The 21,181-nt window shown below is 39.6% G+C and overlaps 1 protein-coding gene across 7 annotated transcripts in view; it reads left to right on the top strand.

The window, feature by feature from the left end:
- LOC141417487 (junctional cadherin 5-associated protein-like) overlaps positions 1-19,887 on the top strand; it is a 208,259-nt gene extending 188,372 nt beyond the window's left edge. The window contains exons 5-9 of one of the 7 annotated variants that reach the window (XM_074056391.1): positions 5,278-5,312; positions 13,329-13,433; positions 16,063-16,098; positions 19,629-19,686; positions 19,768-19,887. In XM_074056391.1, coding sequence (XP_073912492.1) covers positions 5,278-5,312; positions 13,329-13,433; positions 16,063-16,098; positions 19,629-19,664 — 212 coding nt within the window. In that variant the 3' untranslated portion in view covers positions 19,665-19,686; positions 19,768-19,887. The other 6 variants (XR_012442064.1, XR_012442063.1, XM_074056393.1 and 3 more) reach the window with 6 other exon arrangements.
- Positions 19,888-21,181: the final 1,294 nt, after the last annotated feature.

The following is a 21,181-nucleotide window of genomic DNA, read 5'->3' on the forward strand; positions in this document are numbered from 1 at the left end:
ATCCTACTTAATTGCAGTTTCTGTGCTTCTGAAGAAATTCTTTGGCCATCTGTATTCTCTGTGAGAAACAGAAAACACCTAAAGTTGGCAACTTAAGTGTGATTATTTGTTCTTCGAATAGCTTTCTCCTGTGTCCTGTCTGCCTCCTAGTCCCTCCCTTGGAATTTTCCCCTCCCTATGACTGTTTCTGCCCTAGACATCTTTGAAATTTTTCTTTCTCTTCCTTATTGTTTCACCTGCTTTGTGTATTTAGATTTCCTTTCAAATGCACAGAATGTCCTGTTCCCTCAGGCTTGGGTTTAGAAATAAGCACAGGTCAGCCTGGCAGTTCCAAGTTCCCTTTCTGCAGTACAGGAGGTGTGCCTCATGGGATGACCGTACCAGGATGCCTTGCTCAGGGTCTGAAGTGTGGGGTGATGTCCTCCCATGGTGCATTTTGTGTCCCGGTCACTGTGTTCCTGACTTTGCTGTCAGGTTACAAGCTCAATAAGGCAGGAACTTTGGTGTGCACTCTGAACAGGGGCTCAATAATTGTGTTTTGAATTGAGTGAATGATTGAATCTACTGCAGTATCAAAGCCTATAGGAATTGTGTGATAATCTCAAACTTATTCTAAAAAAATTGTATATTTAACTTTTTATTTGATTGTCCAAAGCCTGATATAGGCTGTCCATAGGGAAGAAAAGGTAAATAAATTCTTTCTGTAATCCACATTGGCTTTGTTTTATCAATAATCAATTTTGCATCTCCAAAAATTACTGTAGTTCTGTACATTGGAGTTGAAGCTTCCCGTTTATGTGGCCTGGCCAGTTCTTCATATCCAGAATAATTAGTAAGCTAAATAAGTCTTTGTAAGATAGTTAAGTGTTTTTATATCAGAACCTGTTTTAAATGGAACTTATTTCATGTGATGTCTGGGTTCACCACCACCACTGATGCTGGAGAGGAGGGAGCCCCAGGAGCCCAGTACACTGTCCCCTCTGGGCTGTGTCCCCTACCTTTCCCTTCTAGTCTCTCCTTGTCTGCACCTGTATGGGATATTTCCAAAAAGGTTGTTGGATGGGATGGTACTTACGATTTCCTCTGTCCTAATCTACTGCTGAATAGTGACTGACCCTTGCCACTGCAAGGTCTGTTTTAGAAACAGAAGAGGGAAAACCAAGGTAATTTCTAATGCCTGTCCACAAAAGAGGTTAGCTGAAATTACATTTAGATTGTTAACAAATCCTCATTAATATTAAGACACTAGGCTTTTCCAGAAAGATGCATTTTTAAGACTAAAGAAATTTTACCTTTGTGACATTGTGGCAAAGGAGTGAGATTTTGTTTGTCGTTCAGCTTGCAAACACTGCCATTTACTGTTTAGTCTACATTTTTTCTGGAGAAGACTTAATACCAACTTTAGTGTTTTTGCTGATTTTAGATGGCTTGTTTTTGAACCCTCTAGTACATTTTTTAAGTCATTATCTACTGTCCCTATGGCCAATTAAAAATCGTCTTACAAGCTATCATAGATTGAATCAGATATTGCTATTATTCTTCTCCCAAGAAAGATGACATTTATGATCCCATCAATTTATTGCTTGTTTTTCAAAACAAAGCAAAATATGACTATTAGTGCACCCAGTTATGTAGGAACTCTGGAAATTCCAGAGACTTTGATGAATATGTCGTTAGTAACCAAAAATACTGAGATCTTAAGAATGATTGAAGTCAACTCTTAATAATGAGCTGACATATTGCTTATACCATTACATAAAATAGCTAAAGCATTTCAGAGCTGATTAATGGCTCCATGGTTTCAAATTTATTTGGAAGACAGACTTAGAATTGGGTAGTTTTGTCAGTCTGTCTTGGTGTTACACCACTATAAGTGATTCTGCTTACTCTACTATTCCCCTCATTGTGTAGGGTCTTAGTTCTGTTCCAGCTAGCTTAGGAGAAAAGGAATACTTAGTTTTAAGGGCACCAGGGTATCTCAGAAATCTCGTGAATGACTGGAAGGTGGGCAATAAATCTGTTAGGGGGATTCAGGCGGCACCAACTTTGTCCTATGGATCTATGCATAGCAGCTGCTTGGTGTCCTTCTGATCAGGTGTGGCAATTCAGTAGGGGAATCATAGGACACAAAATACAATTGTGTTCATGGCATGACTTATTACAAGAGCAAAGAAGCAAAATGAATACAAGGAGAAAATGCATGGTCAAGGTCCAAACGACACTGGCTGCAAGCCCCTGGGAGTTCTCTCCCAGAAGAGTTCTGCCATTCCACTTCATTGCCCCAAGAGGAGTGAGCTGTGAAAATCCATGGAATGTTGCCAGCCAGGACAATGTAGGGATTTTGTTGAGGATTACTCATGCATATAGCCTTGTTGATATGTACCCAATTCCAGGCTCTCAGAAGGAAGCAAGTGTTCTACATAGACCATACTGTTTGTATAGATAGTCAAGGAACAAAGTACATTGTTAGGGAGTGGTGGGGATCCTCCCCAAACCTAAGTTCTCAGGGCAAATAGAACTTTCCCCTTTCCATGCCAGAGTTTACTTACCTTTTAGGTCAGGTTGCTTGTCATAATAAACTTGGCTCTCAGGGATGCCCAATTCTAAATTCCTAGAAGAGAGAAATAGCCCAGCTAGGGTTTGATACCTATCCTGATGTAGGCAGTAGGTCAGAGAAATGGGTCATCTAGTGAGAACATGGATATTAAGAGTTCTTCCTATCTGTTTGTAGAGACAAAGGTTCATTCCAGACCCAGAAGACACTTCAAAAGGATGTCAATCATAGGAATGCATGTGTGGAAAAGCCTCTCAAGATTACATTCTTCATCTTGGCAAGGGTCCCTGTAAAAGCAGCATCACAGAGTAATAGAGCATAATGGTACCCAATTTGAGCCCTGGGTTTCACATGAAATTCAGCAGACCTAGTTACTCTGAAGAGAATGGGAGGTATCCATCTATATGAACACAGCGAATGCCTAAGAAATTCTGTAACAGATCCCAGCGCCTTTCCCTGAGTGTTTTGTAATAGTCCTAGTGAACTTCTGTTCTTTACCATTCTAATTTGAACTGGTTGGAGTGCATGGAAGTGTTGTGATTCATCTCTGAGATTGGGTCTTGTGGCCGATGTGTAAAATAGCATATGCTTTTATAAGAAAGTTTGTTTTAAAGCTTTCTAGGTAAAGCTTTCAACCTAACCTGTTGAAGGTTCTGTTTTTCAGCCCTCTGTCCTGTGTTTGAGTAATCCCAATCTTCTCAATAATACCCCTATAAGAAACTCTAATATTTCAGTTTTCTTTGAGACACCTTCTTACTGTGTAACCCAACTGACTCCAACTCAAGATCTTCCTGCCTCAGCTTCCCAAGTAGTGGGATTATAGGCATATGCCACCACACTCATCTAGAAACTCTCATATTTCTTGAAGGAAGCCTATTCGTTGTACAATGGATAGCTTTTATTTACTGGAAGCAGGAGCTGATATAAGAGTATTGAAGTGATCTTGAGGTGGTTCCTAACAGAGATACATAAAGATTCTGTTACACCTATGGCAGGGATGTTCTGGAAAGGACTGGGTATCAGCTACAAAATTTGCTGGAAACCCTGTGAGGTATGTAGCCCATGTAGAAGGTGTTCTGGATCCTTTCAGGCAATGGGAAATCATCAAAGAAATGTCATTGTACCTCTGTTCCTGGCTACATAAGGTTAGTATTGAGTGAATTTAAGGAAAACATGTTCATGTCCACACATACATATGCATGCATACACACACATGCATGCGTACACACACACACTCATGTTAGAGTGTAAATCAAACCCTAGTGCTTCCAGCCACATCCTCCTTTTTATTTAATGTGGAGTAGGGCAAAGTAGTCACCCCCCTCTACGTTGTACATAATAGGCATGGTCCTTCACTGTGGTCTGAGTGGCCCAGGTGCCTCACACTCCGTGATGCTCACTTCCCAGTCCTGTGACAGAAACAGGTAATCACCTGCAAATGGGTCCATCTAATGCCTCGACATAGGACATTCGCTGTTTGTCTCTTAGTCTCTTTCTGTAATACACACAAATGTGTCCTTAGATTAGTTTTTGCTTTCATATCTTGAATATCTTTGAGATGGTGGGGGAGAGCAGTAGTCATTTACAGAGAGGTTAATGTGCTCCACTCCCCAGTGGTGGGGATTGAACCCATGGTCTTGTGCATGCTAGCAAAGTGCTCTACCACTGGGAATAATACCACCCAGGTCCCTGAGAATAACATGTCTAAAGAAAAGACAAGTGTTTCCTTGTGAATCTAAGAACTGCATGTGAAAGAAAGGAAATTTTCTAAGCTGTTCCAGTAGATGAGCAATAGAACTTTTGAAAACTGAAGTGAACCCACTTTGGGGGCACAGGCTGCAGGGAAAACCCTTCCTCAGATAATAAGCTGTATTTGCTCACTAGTTTAGGGTATCCTGAGGTAGTGACTTAAAATGCCATCTCCTGTCAAGAAACCTGTTCTTTGCATCCTTTATAGTGAACTCCTCAGGAATTGTTTTGATGGACTAGTATGCACCAAGAAAATCCAAGAGTCAGTGGTAGTGGGCTATTACAAGCTCCTCTGGGTTCCCTGGCACCTTTCCAGTTCCTGGGGCTGAGGACACCCATTCTGACCAACACTGAGGCTTGGAGATGCTGGAGGTCATAATGAAGGCCAGGCTTATCAGAGCAGTGTTTATTATTGGGAGTCTCCTCAACCTCCTGAGGGTGGGGCGGTGCAAGATGCTCCAGTAGGCATCCTAAACATGAGTTTAGGCTGTTCACCAACACCCAGCATGGAGAGCAAATGATTTCCATGACAAAGAATACTTGCAACACGTCTCATCTGGCCTATGTCTCAGTGATAGTATGGGTGGTATTGCACTTGCTTAAATTTAACTCATGTACTACTGATCTTTATGAGTCTGGTTGAGTTAGAAATGAGTAGACCTGCTATTATTCACCTTGAAATTTACTAATTGATACTACTTTATTCTGTCAATGGAAAACCATTGTCCTTTAATTGATTTCAGTTGCAGTTTTTTTTGGTGAAGGTGCTATTGTTTAAGTGGATGTACATTTCCCTCTGTTAACCAAATTCAGATCTGCATTTGTGTAGGTCTGGTATTCTTGTATTTGGTATCAAGCACCTGAGTACAGTGCTTGGTGTGTGGGATCTCAACATGGAGACTCAATTCTCAGCAGCCTGCCAGGAGTTAGCATGCAGGCATGTAACATTTCTGTTGCATCTTTTGTTTTCACAGTGAGAGAAAAACGCAAGAGTCTCTTCATTAACCATGTAAGTGAAGCTGTCTCCCTGTGTTTTTCATGATGACTGTGTGCTGTGAAGAGCTTAAATTACCATGTCTTTGATGGTAAAAAATGCTTTGTGGGTTGTGCCAGTACTTAGAGAATGTACAATATGTTGCAGTATACTATGCCCACCTTGGTTTGCAATTGAACAGGCATCATCTGGTATTTGTCCACAGTCCCTAATGATTTTCCAGGTTCTCTAGATTACGGTTGTTATTGGGAAGATGTGTGTGAACAGTGCCATAACAAGACGCCACATAGGCCCAAATAAAAGCCACTTTTTAAAAATTTTGAATTTGTTCTTACCTTTATACTCATTCCTAAATTTTCTTTTTTTCCTGGTAGCCAACTCCATTTGAGTCAATACCTAATTGTTTCCCATAAGCTGCTGTGTACCTGCCTCTTCACTCTCTTTGCTGCCCAGGTGCTGTTTGTAGGTCAAGTCTCCACATTCCATGGGTGCTCAAGAAGAAGGGGATAAACCTACCAATTTAACTTTAAAAGGATTTTCAAAAGTCCCCTCAAGCCTGTGGCCATTCTGAGTAGTATGTCCCTCCTCTGGTGGCCAGGAGCGAGGTATCCCTGGAGAGACCTTTTCCCTTTTCCTTGAGCAGCAAGTAAAGCTGACTGGCTCCCATGGCAAGCTCTGCAGGCAAGTTACAGCCCCACCTTCCTCTCCTAAATAATATGTGCCCCTTTCTTTAGGAAAGAGCCTGTCTTCACGAGGTATGGAATGATGAAGTAAGTAAGTAAATGAGAATGATGTATTTGACCGAACAAAGGTCTGACTCAGGATTTTTAAACTGTCTCATTTAAGTATTTGCATATCTTGAAGAATTTGGCACTAAAGCTATGTGTGAAAGATACTTAAAACCATAATGTTTTATTTCCTACCCCCTGTTCCTACTCTACTACTAAGTTCCTACTCTTTCCTGTACCAACTTGAGAGTTTGTGGTCTGATATTAAGATCCTTGATCCATTTTGAGTTAATAATGGTATAGGGTGATATACATAGATCTAGTTTCAGTTTTTTGCAGATTGCTAACCAGTTTTCCGAGTGGTTTTTGTTGAAGAGGCTGTCTTTTCTCCATTGTATATTTTTAGCACCTTTGTCAAAGATAAGGTGGTTATAGTTGTGTGGCTTCATATCTGGGTCCTCTATTCTGTTCCACTGGTCTTCATGTCTGTTTTTGTGCCAGTACCATGTTGTTTTTATTGCTATTGCTTTGTAATACAGTTTGAAGCCAGGTATCGTGATACCTCCAGCATTGTTCTTTTGACTGAGTATTGCCTCGGCTATTCGTGGCCTCTTGTGTTTCCATATAAATTTAACGGTAGATTTTTCAACCTCTTTGATGAATGTCATTGGGATTTTGATGGGAATTGCATTAAACATGTAGATTACTTTTGGGAGTATAGACATTTTTACTATTTTGATTCTACCAATCCATGAGCATGGGAGAGCTCTCCACTTTCTATAGTCTTCCTCAATCTCTTTCTTCAGAAGTGTATAGTTTTCCTTGTAGAGGTCTTTCACATCTTTTGTTAGGTTTACACCTAGGCATTTGATTTTTTTTGAGACTATTGTAAATGGAATTGTTTTCATACATTCTTTTTCCGTTTGCTCATTGTTAGTGTATAGAAATGCTAATGATTTTTCTATGTTGATTTTATATACTGCTACCTTGTTATAGCTATTGATGATGTCTAGAAACTTCTGAGTAGAGCTTTTTGGGTCTTTAAGGTATAGGATCATGTCTTCTGCAAATAGGGATATGTTGACAGTTTCTTTACCTATTTGTATTCCTTTTATTCCTTCTTCTTGCCTAATTGCTCTGGCTAGGAATTCCAGTACTATGTTGAATAGGAGTGGAGATAGTGGGCATCCTTGTCTGGTTCCTGATTTTAGAGGGAATGGTTTCAGTTTTTCTCCGTTAAGTATAATGCTGGCTGTAGGTTTGTCATATATACCTTTTATAATATTGAGGTACTTTTCTTCTATTCCTAATTTTCTTAGAGCTTTTATCATGAAATGGTGTTGGATCTTATCAAAGGCTTTTTCTGCATCTATTGAGATGATCAAGTGGTTTTAGTCTTTGCTTCTGTTAATGTGGCTTATTACATTTATTGATTTTCATATGTTGAACCACCCCTGCATCCCTGGGATGAAGCCTACTTGGTCGTGGTGAATAATCTTTTTGATGTGTTGTTGAATTTGGTTTGCCATTATTTTGTTGACGATTTTTGCGTAAATGTTCATTAGGGAGATTGGCCTGTAGTTCCCCTTTCTGGAGGTGTCTTTGCCTGGTTTTGGGATAAGTGTAATACTGGCTTCATAAAATGTGTTTTGGCAGTTTTCCTTCCCTTTCTATTTCGTGGAACAGTTTAAGGAGGGTTGGTATCAGTTCTTCTTTAAAGGTCTGATAGAATTCAGCAGAGAATCCATCAGGTCCTGGAGTTTTCTTTTTGGGGAGACTCTTGATTGCTGCTTCAATTTCATTTTGTGTTACAGATCTATTCAGGTGTTTTCTGTATCACAGATGGCATGGGAGAGGTTAAGCCTAAGTGATCTTCTAACTTACAGCCTCATTCAGGATGCTTTTGAGTGTGAAAAAGTGTGCTGCCACTGGTTTCTCCAGGACAGCAGGGCCAAATTACGACTGTCACCAGCAGGGAGGACGCATGAGTCCTCCTTGAGTAGCCTGACCATGTTTAGATGACTGCTAGGTGGCAGAGCTTTTCCCTGAGCACTAGGCCGCTGGCTGCAGCTGTGTTCTTACCCTCTGTCCTGGAGCATCTCATCACATTAGCTTTGGCTCCTTGGTTCTGCCAGCCACTGCTCTACTTCACTGTGTCTGGGCATGTCAGCATTTCACTACCAATTGCATAGACCAAGGATCACGAGCTTCTGATCCTTGTCATAGGCACACTCTTTGCTGGGCCATGGCTGCATTGATATCATGGGCTCACAGAGGACTCTGCTGCCATCTTGGAGGCAATTTTACCATGGTCATTGGCATGCTGGTCCCAGGTATGGAGCTGCTTCTCATTTGCTGATTCAAGAAAACGATACAGTCTACCCACAAGACAGAGTCTAGGCCTTAGAACATAGGTGAGTGAGCAGCAAATGACAGTGGAGAGTGGTCGTTGCTGTGGAAGGCAAGAACAGGGCACATAGAATATGAGAGGGACACTGGGCCCATACAGGTCTTGGGGCACCGCAAAGGGCTGTTAGCAGAGTTCTGGAGAATGAATAGTGTCAGCAAAGTTCTATATGTAAGAAGGCATAGACTTTGGAGCTAGACAAAGCATGACTCTGAGCTCTGGTGTCTTAGATTTGACCTTGGAATTGTTACTTTATTTCTCTGACCTCCTTTGTCTATAAAATGGGAATTTTACCTGCTTTGCTGGGTGTGCTTGTGAACTGTACATGAATACACGTACATTGCTGGCTCACATGTGATGGGCATTAAGTAAAAGTGATGTTGTTCCTGTCATGGTTTAATTAGGCATAATTAGGTGCAGCATGCATGGAAGGAGGAAGTGAGTGTTGCATGTGGAGAGATGAAGAGTGATGAGTGTCTGCCTCAGGATCATTTAAACAGGGAAGTCCCATAATTTGCTTTGCAGAAAGAGGAATGGTGAGGAGAGGAATGAGCCAAGAGGCAGGTGATGACTGTTGCAGTAATGCAGGTGAGAAATGATACCCTATAGTGATTGGAGAACTGTAAGAGGAAAGGATGATTTCTGAAAGGTACTTAGGAAGTAGAATCAACAGCTATTGATGGAAGTGTTTAAAAGAAAGGAAGGCAGAAGATTCAAGAATGTTCTGAGGCACTGTGGTTTTAAGACATTAGAGTTGACTGGAGGAACAGATTCATGTAACACAGGCAGGGTGAGCTCAGAAGAGAGCTGCTCCTTAGCAGAGAGATTATAGCAGGAGGAGAAAAGCCCATTCCATTTGATGGGGATCAGAGAAGTAAAATTTACAAAAGGGACTGAGACTATATAGCAAGAAAGATAGGGAGCCACATGTGCGTGTGTATAATTCCAGCTATTTAGGAGGTGGAAGCAGGAGGATCACAAATTTGAAGCCACCCTTGGCAAAGTTAGCAAGACTCTTTTAAAAAGAAAATACAATATAGTAGCTTAAGTGGTAGAACACTTGTGAGGCCCTGGATTCAGTCTCCAATACTGCAAAGAAGAGTTTCAAGTCAAAAATCAAATTAATACCAGGGCTGAGAAACACTTCTTGGTATAGCAGCAGGGAGCTCTTTGTGAATGGAAAGGGAATGTGGGGTGTGAGCCAGCTTGGAAAGACAGATGGAAGAGGTGGAGGAACTAGTAGCCCTGGTGTGAGATAAGTTGGGAGGTATTGCAAAACCACTTGCTAGGGAGGAACAAGCAAGAGGTGAGCAGACAGGGCACAGTGGGTCCTTTTTGTCTGTGATGCACACTCCTACAGGGATATTAGGGATTTGAGAAGGCGTATATGTGTATGTGTGCGGTTGTCTGTGTCTGTGTGTCTTTGTGTATAACAAACATCAATATTGGAATTATCTAAGAAGATAATCTTCGTTATTTGGGACACATGACAGCTCTTCCAATAATTTTTATGTATCAGTGGACCTTGTACTGCGGACATTATGTAAATAAATTATTTTTCACTGTGGACATTACATAAATAAGCAGACTGGATGATCTCATTGCAGTGTAGCTCTGAAGTTCTGTAATTCCACATCTTGGTAATTTAATTTGTAAAATACACATTGTTTCAAAAATAATTTATTTCCTTAGAAATAATACACAGTTGAGCTTCCCACTAATCAGACTGACCCTGCTCTCCTCGTAAGCAGAGTTTGTGGTTGGCCCTCGAGATAGTTGTCATTCTTGAGAAAATCTCTCGAAGCTATCTGTAGTATTATGACCATCTTTATCAAGTAAGGCACTGTCTTAGGCATTTTCTTTTATGTTCTAAGACGTTATGGACATTAGGCATAAAAAGCGTTCCTGTCATTCTTATAAATGGTGAATGTATTTGGTTTCTTACTAAGCATAGGTGTCAGCTCTGCTCTTCAGCACTTAGAAATTTTTAACTCAGGTACTCCTCATAATGACTTTGTGAGGAAGGGGCTGTTACTTTCATCTCTGTTCTACAGGTAAGGAAACAATGGTTCAGAGAGAGAGGCAAAGTGACCTGCCTAGGTCACATAGGTAGTTTCAGTGGGTCACATTCACACCCAAGTTGTGGCTCCAGTGTCTGTCTTCTTAACCACTGTATTTGCTGTTTCTCCAGTGCATCTTAACAGCTGTGTGTTTTACTAGCAGAGACTGGAGCCTAAGTGAAAGAGTGACCCCTCCCCACCCCTAACATGTATAAGTGTAGTGATTTTTTTAGATCATGGGCAACAAATTTTAAAATATTTAGACTAAAACAGAGCCATCCAACATACCGTGTGCCACTTAAAAAGAACAAGCTAAAATATGTTTCAGTGAATGTATCTAATGCTTCTATGCCTTCAGAGGTTTAAAGAATCACAGGACCCACATCTGCTACATCCTAAGAGGAATCACTCAAACCAAAAACCAAAACAGGCAAGCAGACCTAGGCTCAAGAGCTTTCCTGGTAGAAGGATTCTAGCGATTTCAGCTTAGTGGCGTAGGGTTTCAGGTCAAAAGAAACTTACATTGTACAAATCTCAATGAGTTAATGCCAAATCGTATTTAGGTTGATGAGATGCCCCGAAACCAAAATTCTTTACAACTTAACATTCAGGGTTTTTAGTCATAAAATTGTTAAATAGTTTAAAAGCTGACTTGACATTCCCTTGAAAAATTAAGGGTTCAGCATATCAGCTCTTAGTTCTGAATCCTCAAACTAGCAGCTGGGGTGATCCTGAAAGGTCTGAGTTGCTTTGTATGACTAGCTTCGAGTTAATGCTCTGAACCTTCTGTCTGTGCCCACCCCGGGCTGTTCCTGCTCTTAGCCCACAAAGGTGATGTCTTAGATTAGAAGGGAATGCAGGCTGTACTTGCCTGAGTGCATCACCTGTCTCCTTCCCGACCTCATGGTTGTATTTTCTTAGGGAAACTAGTTCTTTGCAGTTCCTGTCACATTTTGATCTTAATGAAATGTGTAGTTGAAACCCTATAAGAAGTAGAAGTGAAATCCTTTTGTTTTGTTGTTGGGATTATTAACAACCATATCTCTAAAAAGTCATCATCATATCAATTACTGGATTTTTGTGATAAACATAGCTTGTGTTGATTTTTGTTGTTTTTGTGGCCGAGACTAGCCTTGACCTCTCCCGTCTTGCCTCAACCTCCCATATTGTGGAATTGCAGGTGTGCCACACCTTGCCCAACTGATAATTTTGTTTATGGTAGATGTTTGCCTCTGTGAGGGAAATTCCTTAAGGATTTTGAGAGCTTGCCACTCATTTTATAGCTTTTGATAGATTGTTATTTTTTAAATATGTCTTATGTGATTTGGGGGTAATTGCTGTAAGAGATTAAAAGAGAAAGAGAATTGTTTTTGATGCTTTTGGATTGTCTTAATGAGAATGTTGTGATTCACTTGATGTGGAAATGTCAGATTAAAATGAACACTTAAGTTGTAACTTGAACTTTTCTTCATGCTCTTTCCTATACAAGCACCTAATAGTGTGAGCTCAAGAGAGAAGCCTAAGAACAAGTCTGAACACTAGAGTTCCTGACTCTTAGTTATTTTTCTCTGACTTGATGCTGTTTAAAAAGTGAGAGCTAGCTGGAGAGGGTCAGAATGCTTTATTAGTGTAGTGCCCTCTAGCTGTGATTTAAGGAATTCGGTACCCAAAATACTAACCAGTATTGATTAGTGTTTGAGAGGAAATTATATTTGTGGCATTGTTTATGTACTTCTCTGACTGCTGCAAATTTTCATAATTTTGTTACGGAAGGAATTTATTAAATAGAAAGCAGATGTCAAAGCATTGAACAGGGCATTTGGTCTTTAATTGGCATCAAAGCTTCCTGACTAAATTCATGAACTGTGTCCCCAAGGATTTTGCTAATTGTGGGCAGCTCAGGCAGGCAATTTCATGATCCCTAAGGGCTTATGGTTGCTGAAAATGACACTTACATTGGCAACATAGCATCAGGCAAGTAGGAACTTGTTTGCATTATTTGATTTTTTTTCTGACCATGAATTATCCAGATCGATGTCTACAAATCATGTTTCCCAAGCTGTTGTCAAAATCCGCTTATCACTCAGTGTGTAATTTAAACTCTATTTTCTTCACCATTACCTTTTGGAAGTGCTTCTAAAATTTTCCACAGAACTCAAAACTGAGGTAATTGTGAAAGAACCAGTCATAAGAGTATATAGGCATAGTATTAAAGGCATTTTATTATTATTAAATTACTGTTTATTAGTAAAGGTTGTGCTTTCAAAAGCATCAGACAATGTTTCCCTTCAAAATGCATTTTGTCCTTAATAAAGGAATACTTTTATTTAACTTCCCTTGCTAAAATTTAAGCAGATTAGCCAGGAGATTTTAAATTAGCCTTGGCTGCATTTTCCATTCCCCCCAGGTCAACTATATCCCAAGAATAGAGAAAATGGGACAGTGGGTTTTTGACTTGACCTTAGAGCATAAAACTAAGATGTCACCTAATGACAGGCTTCATTTGAAATAGCCATACATTCCATACTTTACCGAGGTCCCATAGTTTTATGGACTCTGGAACAATCACAGTGATGCTTGATTGTAAATGTGTACTGTTCTCCTGGTGAAGAAGATTGGGGACTAGGAGTGGTGGTGGCGGCAATTTATATGTATAAGAACAAAGAAGTTCATTTTATAGTAAAGTATTTTTGTCCTGTTGGTGGTGGTGGTAGTGTTAACACTTCTCATTAAAACGTTTTCTTTCTGTTGCCTGATCTCATATGAACGGTTGATGTTCATTGGAAGAATTTTGAACCCTGTGTAATTGACTTTGTCTTGTTGCATTGTTTTCTAGCATCCTCCTGGACAAATAGCGAGGAAATACAGTTCATGCTCCACTATTTTCCTTGATGATAGCACAGTCAGTCAACCAAACCTCAAGTATACAATTAAATGGTGGGTATGAAGATTTCTGCCTAACTGAATGCTCTTTCTGTTCTTTACACTGATGCTGGCTGGTTGTGGGCTCTGGGAGGGGTGATAAAATTTGGGGAGGGGAGGAACACTGAAAATGAGGAATTCTTTTTAAAAAGTGGCTTTGGTTGGTTGTTAAGATTTCAGTGTTTGGAATATTTCTGCATATTACTATTTATATAAAAATAATAACATTTTTGTTTTATTATTTAACTTGTTTTTATTATATGGTATCATAAGTTATCAATATCATACATAATACCTTATAAATACAAAGACAGTAAATTATTGTAATATAATTGGGTACAAAAATAGATAATTTGCAGTTATTGATATAAATAACAAAAATAGAATTATAAAAAATTCAGTTTTCTAAAGAGTGTTTTTCAAAGGACAGTGCTTATAATTACAATTATCATCATGCAAAAAAAGAACATTTTAAATTATTTTAAATATAGATGACCTCTAAGATACATTTTTTAATTTTTGTGCATACCTTTTACCCTTTCATTGTTGATTGAAGACATCTTGGCATAATGCAGCTCTTAGTTTGCCTTCTAAATAAAACAAGGCTCCTGTAGTCCCAGTTGAGGACTTGGGCTGCAGTTCACTAGACCTTCTGGCATAGTAAACTGTGTTGCCTGGAGTTGAGAGACTGCCCTTGGCTCTTTCATCAGCAGAGAAGATTCTAGCGGAATTCAACATGGGGCTTTAGTTCTGTATTTTCAAGTGGACTTTAGGAGGGAGGAAGGGGGTGCTTTGGATCAAATCACTTCCCTTTTGGGGGCTTCAGTTTCCTGAAGGCAGGGAGCACTGGTTTTTATTTTTATTTCTTTTAAAAATTTTTCTAAAATTTATTTATCATATTATTTTACTGGGGGTACATTGTGACATTTACAAAAGTGCTTAAAATATACATTAGTTAAATTCACCCCCTCCATCATTCTCTGGTTTTTCTTGTAATGTCAGCAGCCACTCACGGTAGGTATCTCAGAGCACTTGAAGTGTTGGAGCCTGTGGTCAACAACCCAAGTGTGAGGAATCAGGGACGTTGTATTTGTATGCTTGTTTAAGAAAGTACACATTTAATGGCAATACATGTTAGGTATGAAGTGATCTCTTTTAATGAATCAAGTTTTTAAAAGCCCCTTTCTGAACTGAACTACATGTGACAGTCCCAGCCTTGGTCAGGTGGTGGCTACTACAACAGCTTCGATGTACAGTGTCCCATCACTTGGATGGCGATGCTTTTTCTGTAGAATTCATTCTCTGTAGGGCTGCATGCTTCTGAGATTCTAATGGAAATGTAGCCTCTCCCTCATTGACCTGGCCTTTGAGTATAGTAAATGACTAGTGGGCATAAACCCAAATGGAAGAGATGTGTTCTCGCTGCACAGTGTAGGTTTTTGTGTAACCTTATACTGCTCCTCTGGGCTGAAATTGACTGCTGGGAAATGGGTGGCCAGTGCTTCTTGGAAGTGTTTTCTTGATTAAGTGGGTTGGCCTTGTGGAGAGAAATAGAAAGCCCTGAAGATGTGTTCACCATGTTGCTCTTGGTACCTGCTTGAGCTCTGATAGTCCAGGATGAGAGCTGCCAGCTTCCCCATTCTTCCCAGGAAGTGAGATGTGACACCAAGGTAAAGTCAGCCTTGCTTTCAAGAACTGTGGGAGCTCTTGAGACTCACAATGGATCTGACTCAGTTCTGAACATCACCCTTGGATGATTTAAAAAATTGCCACTGGTTTTGACATAGACACATGAGAGCCTGGTAGGAATACTTGGTAACAGTTGATAGTTCATTGGTCAAGCCTGGGAGGAACAAGCACCTAAGTTACAAGTATGTCTCACTGGTTCCAGCCCAGACTGCTTAAAAACACTCTGATGTTCACTATCTCTCTGACATCTGGGGGTAGCCTGGGTATCTGGACCTTGAAACCACCATAAGATGTTCCAATAGGCAGCTAAGGTTGAGGAACCTTGGTGTAAGGGGACAGCTGTTTTCTTTGCACCTCCCAGACTTGAAATTCCTTCAGTTAATAGTTCAGTGACTTTAAAAAGTATCATCTTTTAAAATGTGTGTCTGGGATCTGGGTAGGTGGGCCTCAACTAAAAGGGAGGGCATCAGAATCCATCTGGGAAGTGCCAGCATTTCTCACTTGTTTTGGTTATGATCAAGGACGAAACCTTTACTCTAGCCAGGGGCTTTGACACTTAAGAGAATGGGGATACTCAGAAGGGAGAGGAATGTCCAAATCAAAGATAAGCTGATTACCAGTAGGCAATGAGTTAGAGAGTTCTAAGATGTTTAATTTGTAGCACGTCTTTTATATAGTGTCTCTTTCACAAGTGATGAAGCTTTTATTTCTGTGGAGCAGTTTATTTCTACATTTCACTTGAAGTTCTGTTGTTTCTAGAAAAGACTTAATACTCCCAGGAATGAACATTGAAGTGATTTAATTTGAAGAGTGAATTTCCTGATCAGTGTTCTGAATGAAATAGGACTCTTCGGGTGTTTGACTTTTATATAAATATTGATGTTCAGACTGTTATCAGATAATATATGAAATACCGAATACATTTATGATGCATTGAATTTCTGTGTTTCATTTTACAGTGTAGCTCTTGCAATATATTACCACATCAAAAACAGGTATGTGAATGATGAATTTTATGCTGAACACATCATACATTATCTTCCTTTATGCTTTCCAGTTACTTTCTAGCTGCCATAGCCTTTGGATTTTATATTCTTAACTCATATTTTCATAGACTTCCCAGGGAAGTGCTGAACTACTGTCAAGTCACAGGACACCAATGGGTATTTGTGGTTGAAACAAAACATTCTTGAGAATGTCCAGCTGCCTCTTCATTCATTATTTTCTGTATAATTTATTTAAACACTCTTTTATAACATGTTATTTTAGAATTATTGTATATGCAGTTTTAACATGAAGAAAATGTTAAATTTATTTTTTGAATTCAGTTGAGGAAATTTTGGTATACGAAACATAAACTATGTTAACGTAGTAGAAGTCCTCTCTCTGATATAATGCACCTGGCAATGTTTCAGTTAATTTAAAAATTCGTTTAAAACAGGGAATAAAAAAAAATCTACCATAAGCATTTTATTTCAACACAAAATATGTAAAGAATGCATTTATTTGCCAGTTTATTTGCAATTCAATGTTAACTGTTTCAAATCTAGGACATTAAGCCACATCTATAAATCATCCTTTCTAAGTGGTTTTTGTTTCCCCCAGTTGTAAGAAAACTTAAAGACATTTGTAAAAACATTCTGAATATCGAATTTTTCAGGTTTTGGCTTCACTTAATCTATAGCAAATTTATTTTCAATGATTTTCTTTAGCATCCAAATTATCCACAGCATCCTGTTAGTTTTCAGAACAAAGGCCTCTGTTATTGCAGTCATTTCTTACTGAATAATGTGATATTTACACGTATAAGTATAATGAGTACAACTGGTATGAACTAGTTAGGTAGCAAGCATGGATCTTAACCAGTGGGATCCACAACACCTTCAGGCTGCTCCCAAATGGGGAGAGTGGAGTGGGAGTGGAGGGATAGCCAAGCTTCCAGCAAACAGTATTCTGGGAAAACACAAGTATCTGAAGCGGACACCTGGAAAGGTATTCTCTATCATGATTCCATTCTGTAGTATAGTTGTGACTTGTGGCTTACTGTGGTGCTAGAGAATTTTGGATGTAAGGACTTAAAAATAGCATAGCTTTGGAATCTTTTTTTTTTTATTAGTTGTTCAGGTATTTCATTGTGATGTTTACAGTGTGCTTACAATGTATCTTAATTTGATTCACCCCCTTCATCATTCTCCCTCCTACCTCCTTCCCCCTTTGAACAATTTAAACCATTTTTGTTGATATATTTTTACATGTATATGCAGTGTACATCCATCATATTTGCCCTCCTTCCCTCTCTCCATTTAGCCTTGGAACTCTTGAATTAGAACAACAGTGAAAATGTACATTTTGTCTTGCAGTTTATTTCTATGGTAGAAAAGTTTTTAAACTATGAAGCCTTAACTAACCTATAATATTACTACTGTAACTCAGATGTGCTTTGAAACCAGTTTTGCATTAGCATCTTTAAGAGATTTCTCAGTTTTGTTTTTGTTTTGGTGCTGAATCCAGGGTTGCATGCATGTTAAGCACATACTCTACCACCGAGCTCCACCCCAGCCCAGGTTTCCCACTTCTTATACTATCATAGATCCTTAAGTCATGGATCCTCAGCCAGAGGTGGTGATGATAAGAGCCACCTTTAGTAAGTGCATACTCAGAATTCTTACCATTTTTACATGCATTACTTCATTTAGTTTTAATAGCTCTGTGAAGTGATATTGATAGTATCTCCATTTTACTGGCAAGGAATTAAGGCACAGAGAGATTAAATAATTGTATTAAGAGCATATAAGTAGTAAATTGAGTAATTAGGATTTGAACCCAATCTATTATCCAAACCGTTAGTCTTACTACTCCTCTAGATTAGTGGCAATAAATTGGACCAAAAGTCAGTGAAGTTCAGCCAGAAAAACTGAGCATTTGTAGACATTCAGATTGATTGACACCTGTAAGTCTCTAGGGAAGTGGAGGTGTGACTACAGAATCTTTCCTATGCAAATCATAGTGAGCAAACCTTTGGTGCTGGCTGGCCATAGAGCCATCAGCTTGAGAAACATGGTGCTCTCATCTGGGTTATATAGCTTTCCATGAAAGGGAAAGGAAATAGTCCACATCTCAGAGGATGTGGTCTTTTTTTCCCCCCACAGTCATTTTGGCTCACATTCTTAATCTCCACTTATATTTCTAATCTCTGCTTTCATTTTTACAATTACTTTTGGAGTAGCTGGATAGCTTTTCAGGGGCTTTTGTTCATCCAGAAAATTGAACAGGACCCCCAACTGCTCAGCAAAATGGGGTGCAGCACTAGGTTTGTGTCACACAGCCTCTTGAGAACCTTGCAGAGGCAATAATGGATGTGAGAGGGTCTGCTGGTTCTTCATGGCTGGGGCATGAAGTGTCAAAGGATATGTAGTCAGGGACACCTAAAAGGAGCTGCCCATGCTTTCAGGCTCTGCTCTCAGTGTGAACCTTTCTTTGACTCTGGTCTATCTAAATCAATGCTGCCTGGGTTCATGCAGGCAAGTGCAAGTAAGCACAAGTGTCAGTACCCAGCACTCTTTGAAAATGTGAAAGATTTCTGTGATCTGAAGAGAAGTGAGAGTATTCCCTGAGCTTTAAAACAATTCCTATTGTCCAAATGCAGGAATGAAAATTGAGCTGTTTTGCTAGCTTACTCTTCTTTCATTTTTGGAGATAATGGTAAATTTATAGAGCAGAAAAGGCAGAAATCATAGTGTTTGATGTGATGGATGTGTGTTGGGGTGGATCTGGAAGCCTTCTGATGTTCTTTAGCCTCATTGACATTGGAAGCACAGACTATGGGAATTACATGCAGTGCACCAGAAGCAGTGGTTTCCACATTTGGTTTTTAAAGAACATGTTTTAGATAAAATTCAAATTATATGAAAGTGGAGCTGTCACTGGTTAGATATACAAGGTCCCTACAGAGGCCACAGCCAGAGGCATGGTGCACAGTGGAAGTTTTAAATGGTTCTCTGAAGTGACCAGCCTGGAAACTACCAGCCATTCTTTTACAGGCTTACAGATTATTGAGTGAGGCCTTCCTACTTGTTGCCTCTTTTTCAGTGTGAGGTTGTGAAACTCATCAGTGAAGTAGTTGAGCTGCATGTTGTGACACTTTCAGATTGATCTCAAGGATCCATCAACTTTCTTTTTCGCCCTTGGTACTTCTTGTCAGCTACTATGTAGTGGTGTATGAAGATCTGTTGGCCTTTGCTCAGAATCAAGATGTTAAAAGAAATTTAAATCTTTTGCTTGATTTGGTTCATTTGAAAACTCACAAAATTAAAGTGTAGATTTTTGCTTAATTCAACTGTTTATTTCCTTGGGCTGTTAAAACAAAAGGAATTAAGTATTGTCCACAAGAAACATAACTTATCCAGCAGTGTCTGTTATATTTTGTCCTGCAACATAGTTGAATCAAAGTGACTTTTGTTGTATTTTGAATGGAACTCGTTTATTCTTAAAAGAAAACTCCATTTTCTGTTGTTTTCCCCACCAGGGACCCAGATGGAAGGATGCTGTTAGATATTTTTGATGAAAACCTTCACCCTCTTTCGGTAATCCCCTTGTGTTTCATGAGATTTTTTTCTTTTGCTCCTACTGGGTGAACAGGTATCTGAAAATACTTCTTTTTCTAGAAATCTGAAGTGCCACCAGACTGTGACAAACACAACCCAGAGCAGAAGCAGATTTACCGATTTGTTTGGACACTGTTCAGTGCTGCTCAGCTGACTGCTGAATGTGCCATTGTCACCCTGGTGAGTGCCTTCACAGCTACCACAGCCATCCCACGACAGCTGGGTGATCCAGTGGAGTAGGGGTGAGCAAGGGACTCTTCGTTAGGTGACCCTGGGAAATGGTGGCAGCAGCTTTGATTCTGGGAGAATAGAGGATGAATATCCCAAAAGAGGGTGCAGTGTGTGCTTCACAGTCCTCACCTAAAATCATTTGTGAAATCACATTCAGGACCAGTAAGTGCTGAAATGATAAATGCAGGTAAGTAAAACAGTTGGGCTAAGGGGGAATAAGAAGAAACAAGACCACCAGCTATTGACGTCAGTTCTCTCTTTTTTATTCCCTAGTAAGATTTTAGCAACATTAATAAGATACAATAAACATACACATCCTAAGATAAAAGGGGCATGTATATTGATGGTTTCTGATTGGTCACTTTTGTGTAAAAATAAGATATTCAGACAATGTGGAATTAGTTTGCATTTTTAATCAGATGTTCTACCACTTGAGCCACTCCACCAGCAAAGTAGGAAATGCTTCAACTATATATTTTTTGGCACTGCAGGGATTTGAACTCAGGGCCTCATGCTTGCTAGGCAGGCACTCTACCACTTGAGCCACTCTGCCAGCATAGTTTGCATTTTTAGACTCAAGAAAAGATTAAAATCTGTTCTGAGATTCTTTTAACTTTATGGTCTATTCAGGTCAAATTTTATTTGGGAAATAGGTTGAACATGTCAGTCATGAGAAATGAGCTTTGCCTGTGAATGCGCACAGAAGACCATTCTCTCTGGTTTCTGAGAATGGTTATTGTCTTAATAGAAATTTTACAGGGGAATCTTAGATCCCTGCCATACCAAGAGCCTTTAGGTTAATCTATAGTAAACCCATTTTGCTTATTCATTGCTCCTCATTGAACTTTCAGGCTAATTTCAGACATTCAGGTAATCGTTAGGTGATCTGGAATAGTTATAGGTTCTGAGATTGTAATCGAGATGTATATTCATGTTGTTCACCATAAGATTTCGGGTTCTCACCCGAAATGGTCCAGCAATGCCCATAAAACCGCTCCTCAAGAACCGGAAGGACATCAGACCCTAATGAGATTTGTATCAAGTTTCTCTTTCTGCCTCCCTACCCCCATCTCTCAGCTTCATCTTGCCTCTGCTCTTCCCTGTAGGACGGTGGCACTAGTTTGAAGGTTGGCTTTTATTGGTTCAGATTGGATGTGCAAGAAAATAGCTGCCCCAACCCTGTGTCTCCATCACTTTTCCATTTAAGGCCTAACCTTGGCTACTAGCTCAATTAGTTTGGTTC

The sequence above is a fragment of the Castor canadensis genome, chromosome 15, assembly GCF_047511655.1.
Source record: "Castor canadensis chromosome 15, mCasCan1.hap1v2, whole genome shotgun sequence".
In the NCBI taxonomy this organism is placed as follows: Eukaryota; Metazoa; Chordata; class Mammalia; order Rodentia; family Castoridae; genus Castor; species Castor canadensis.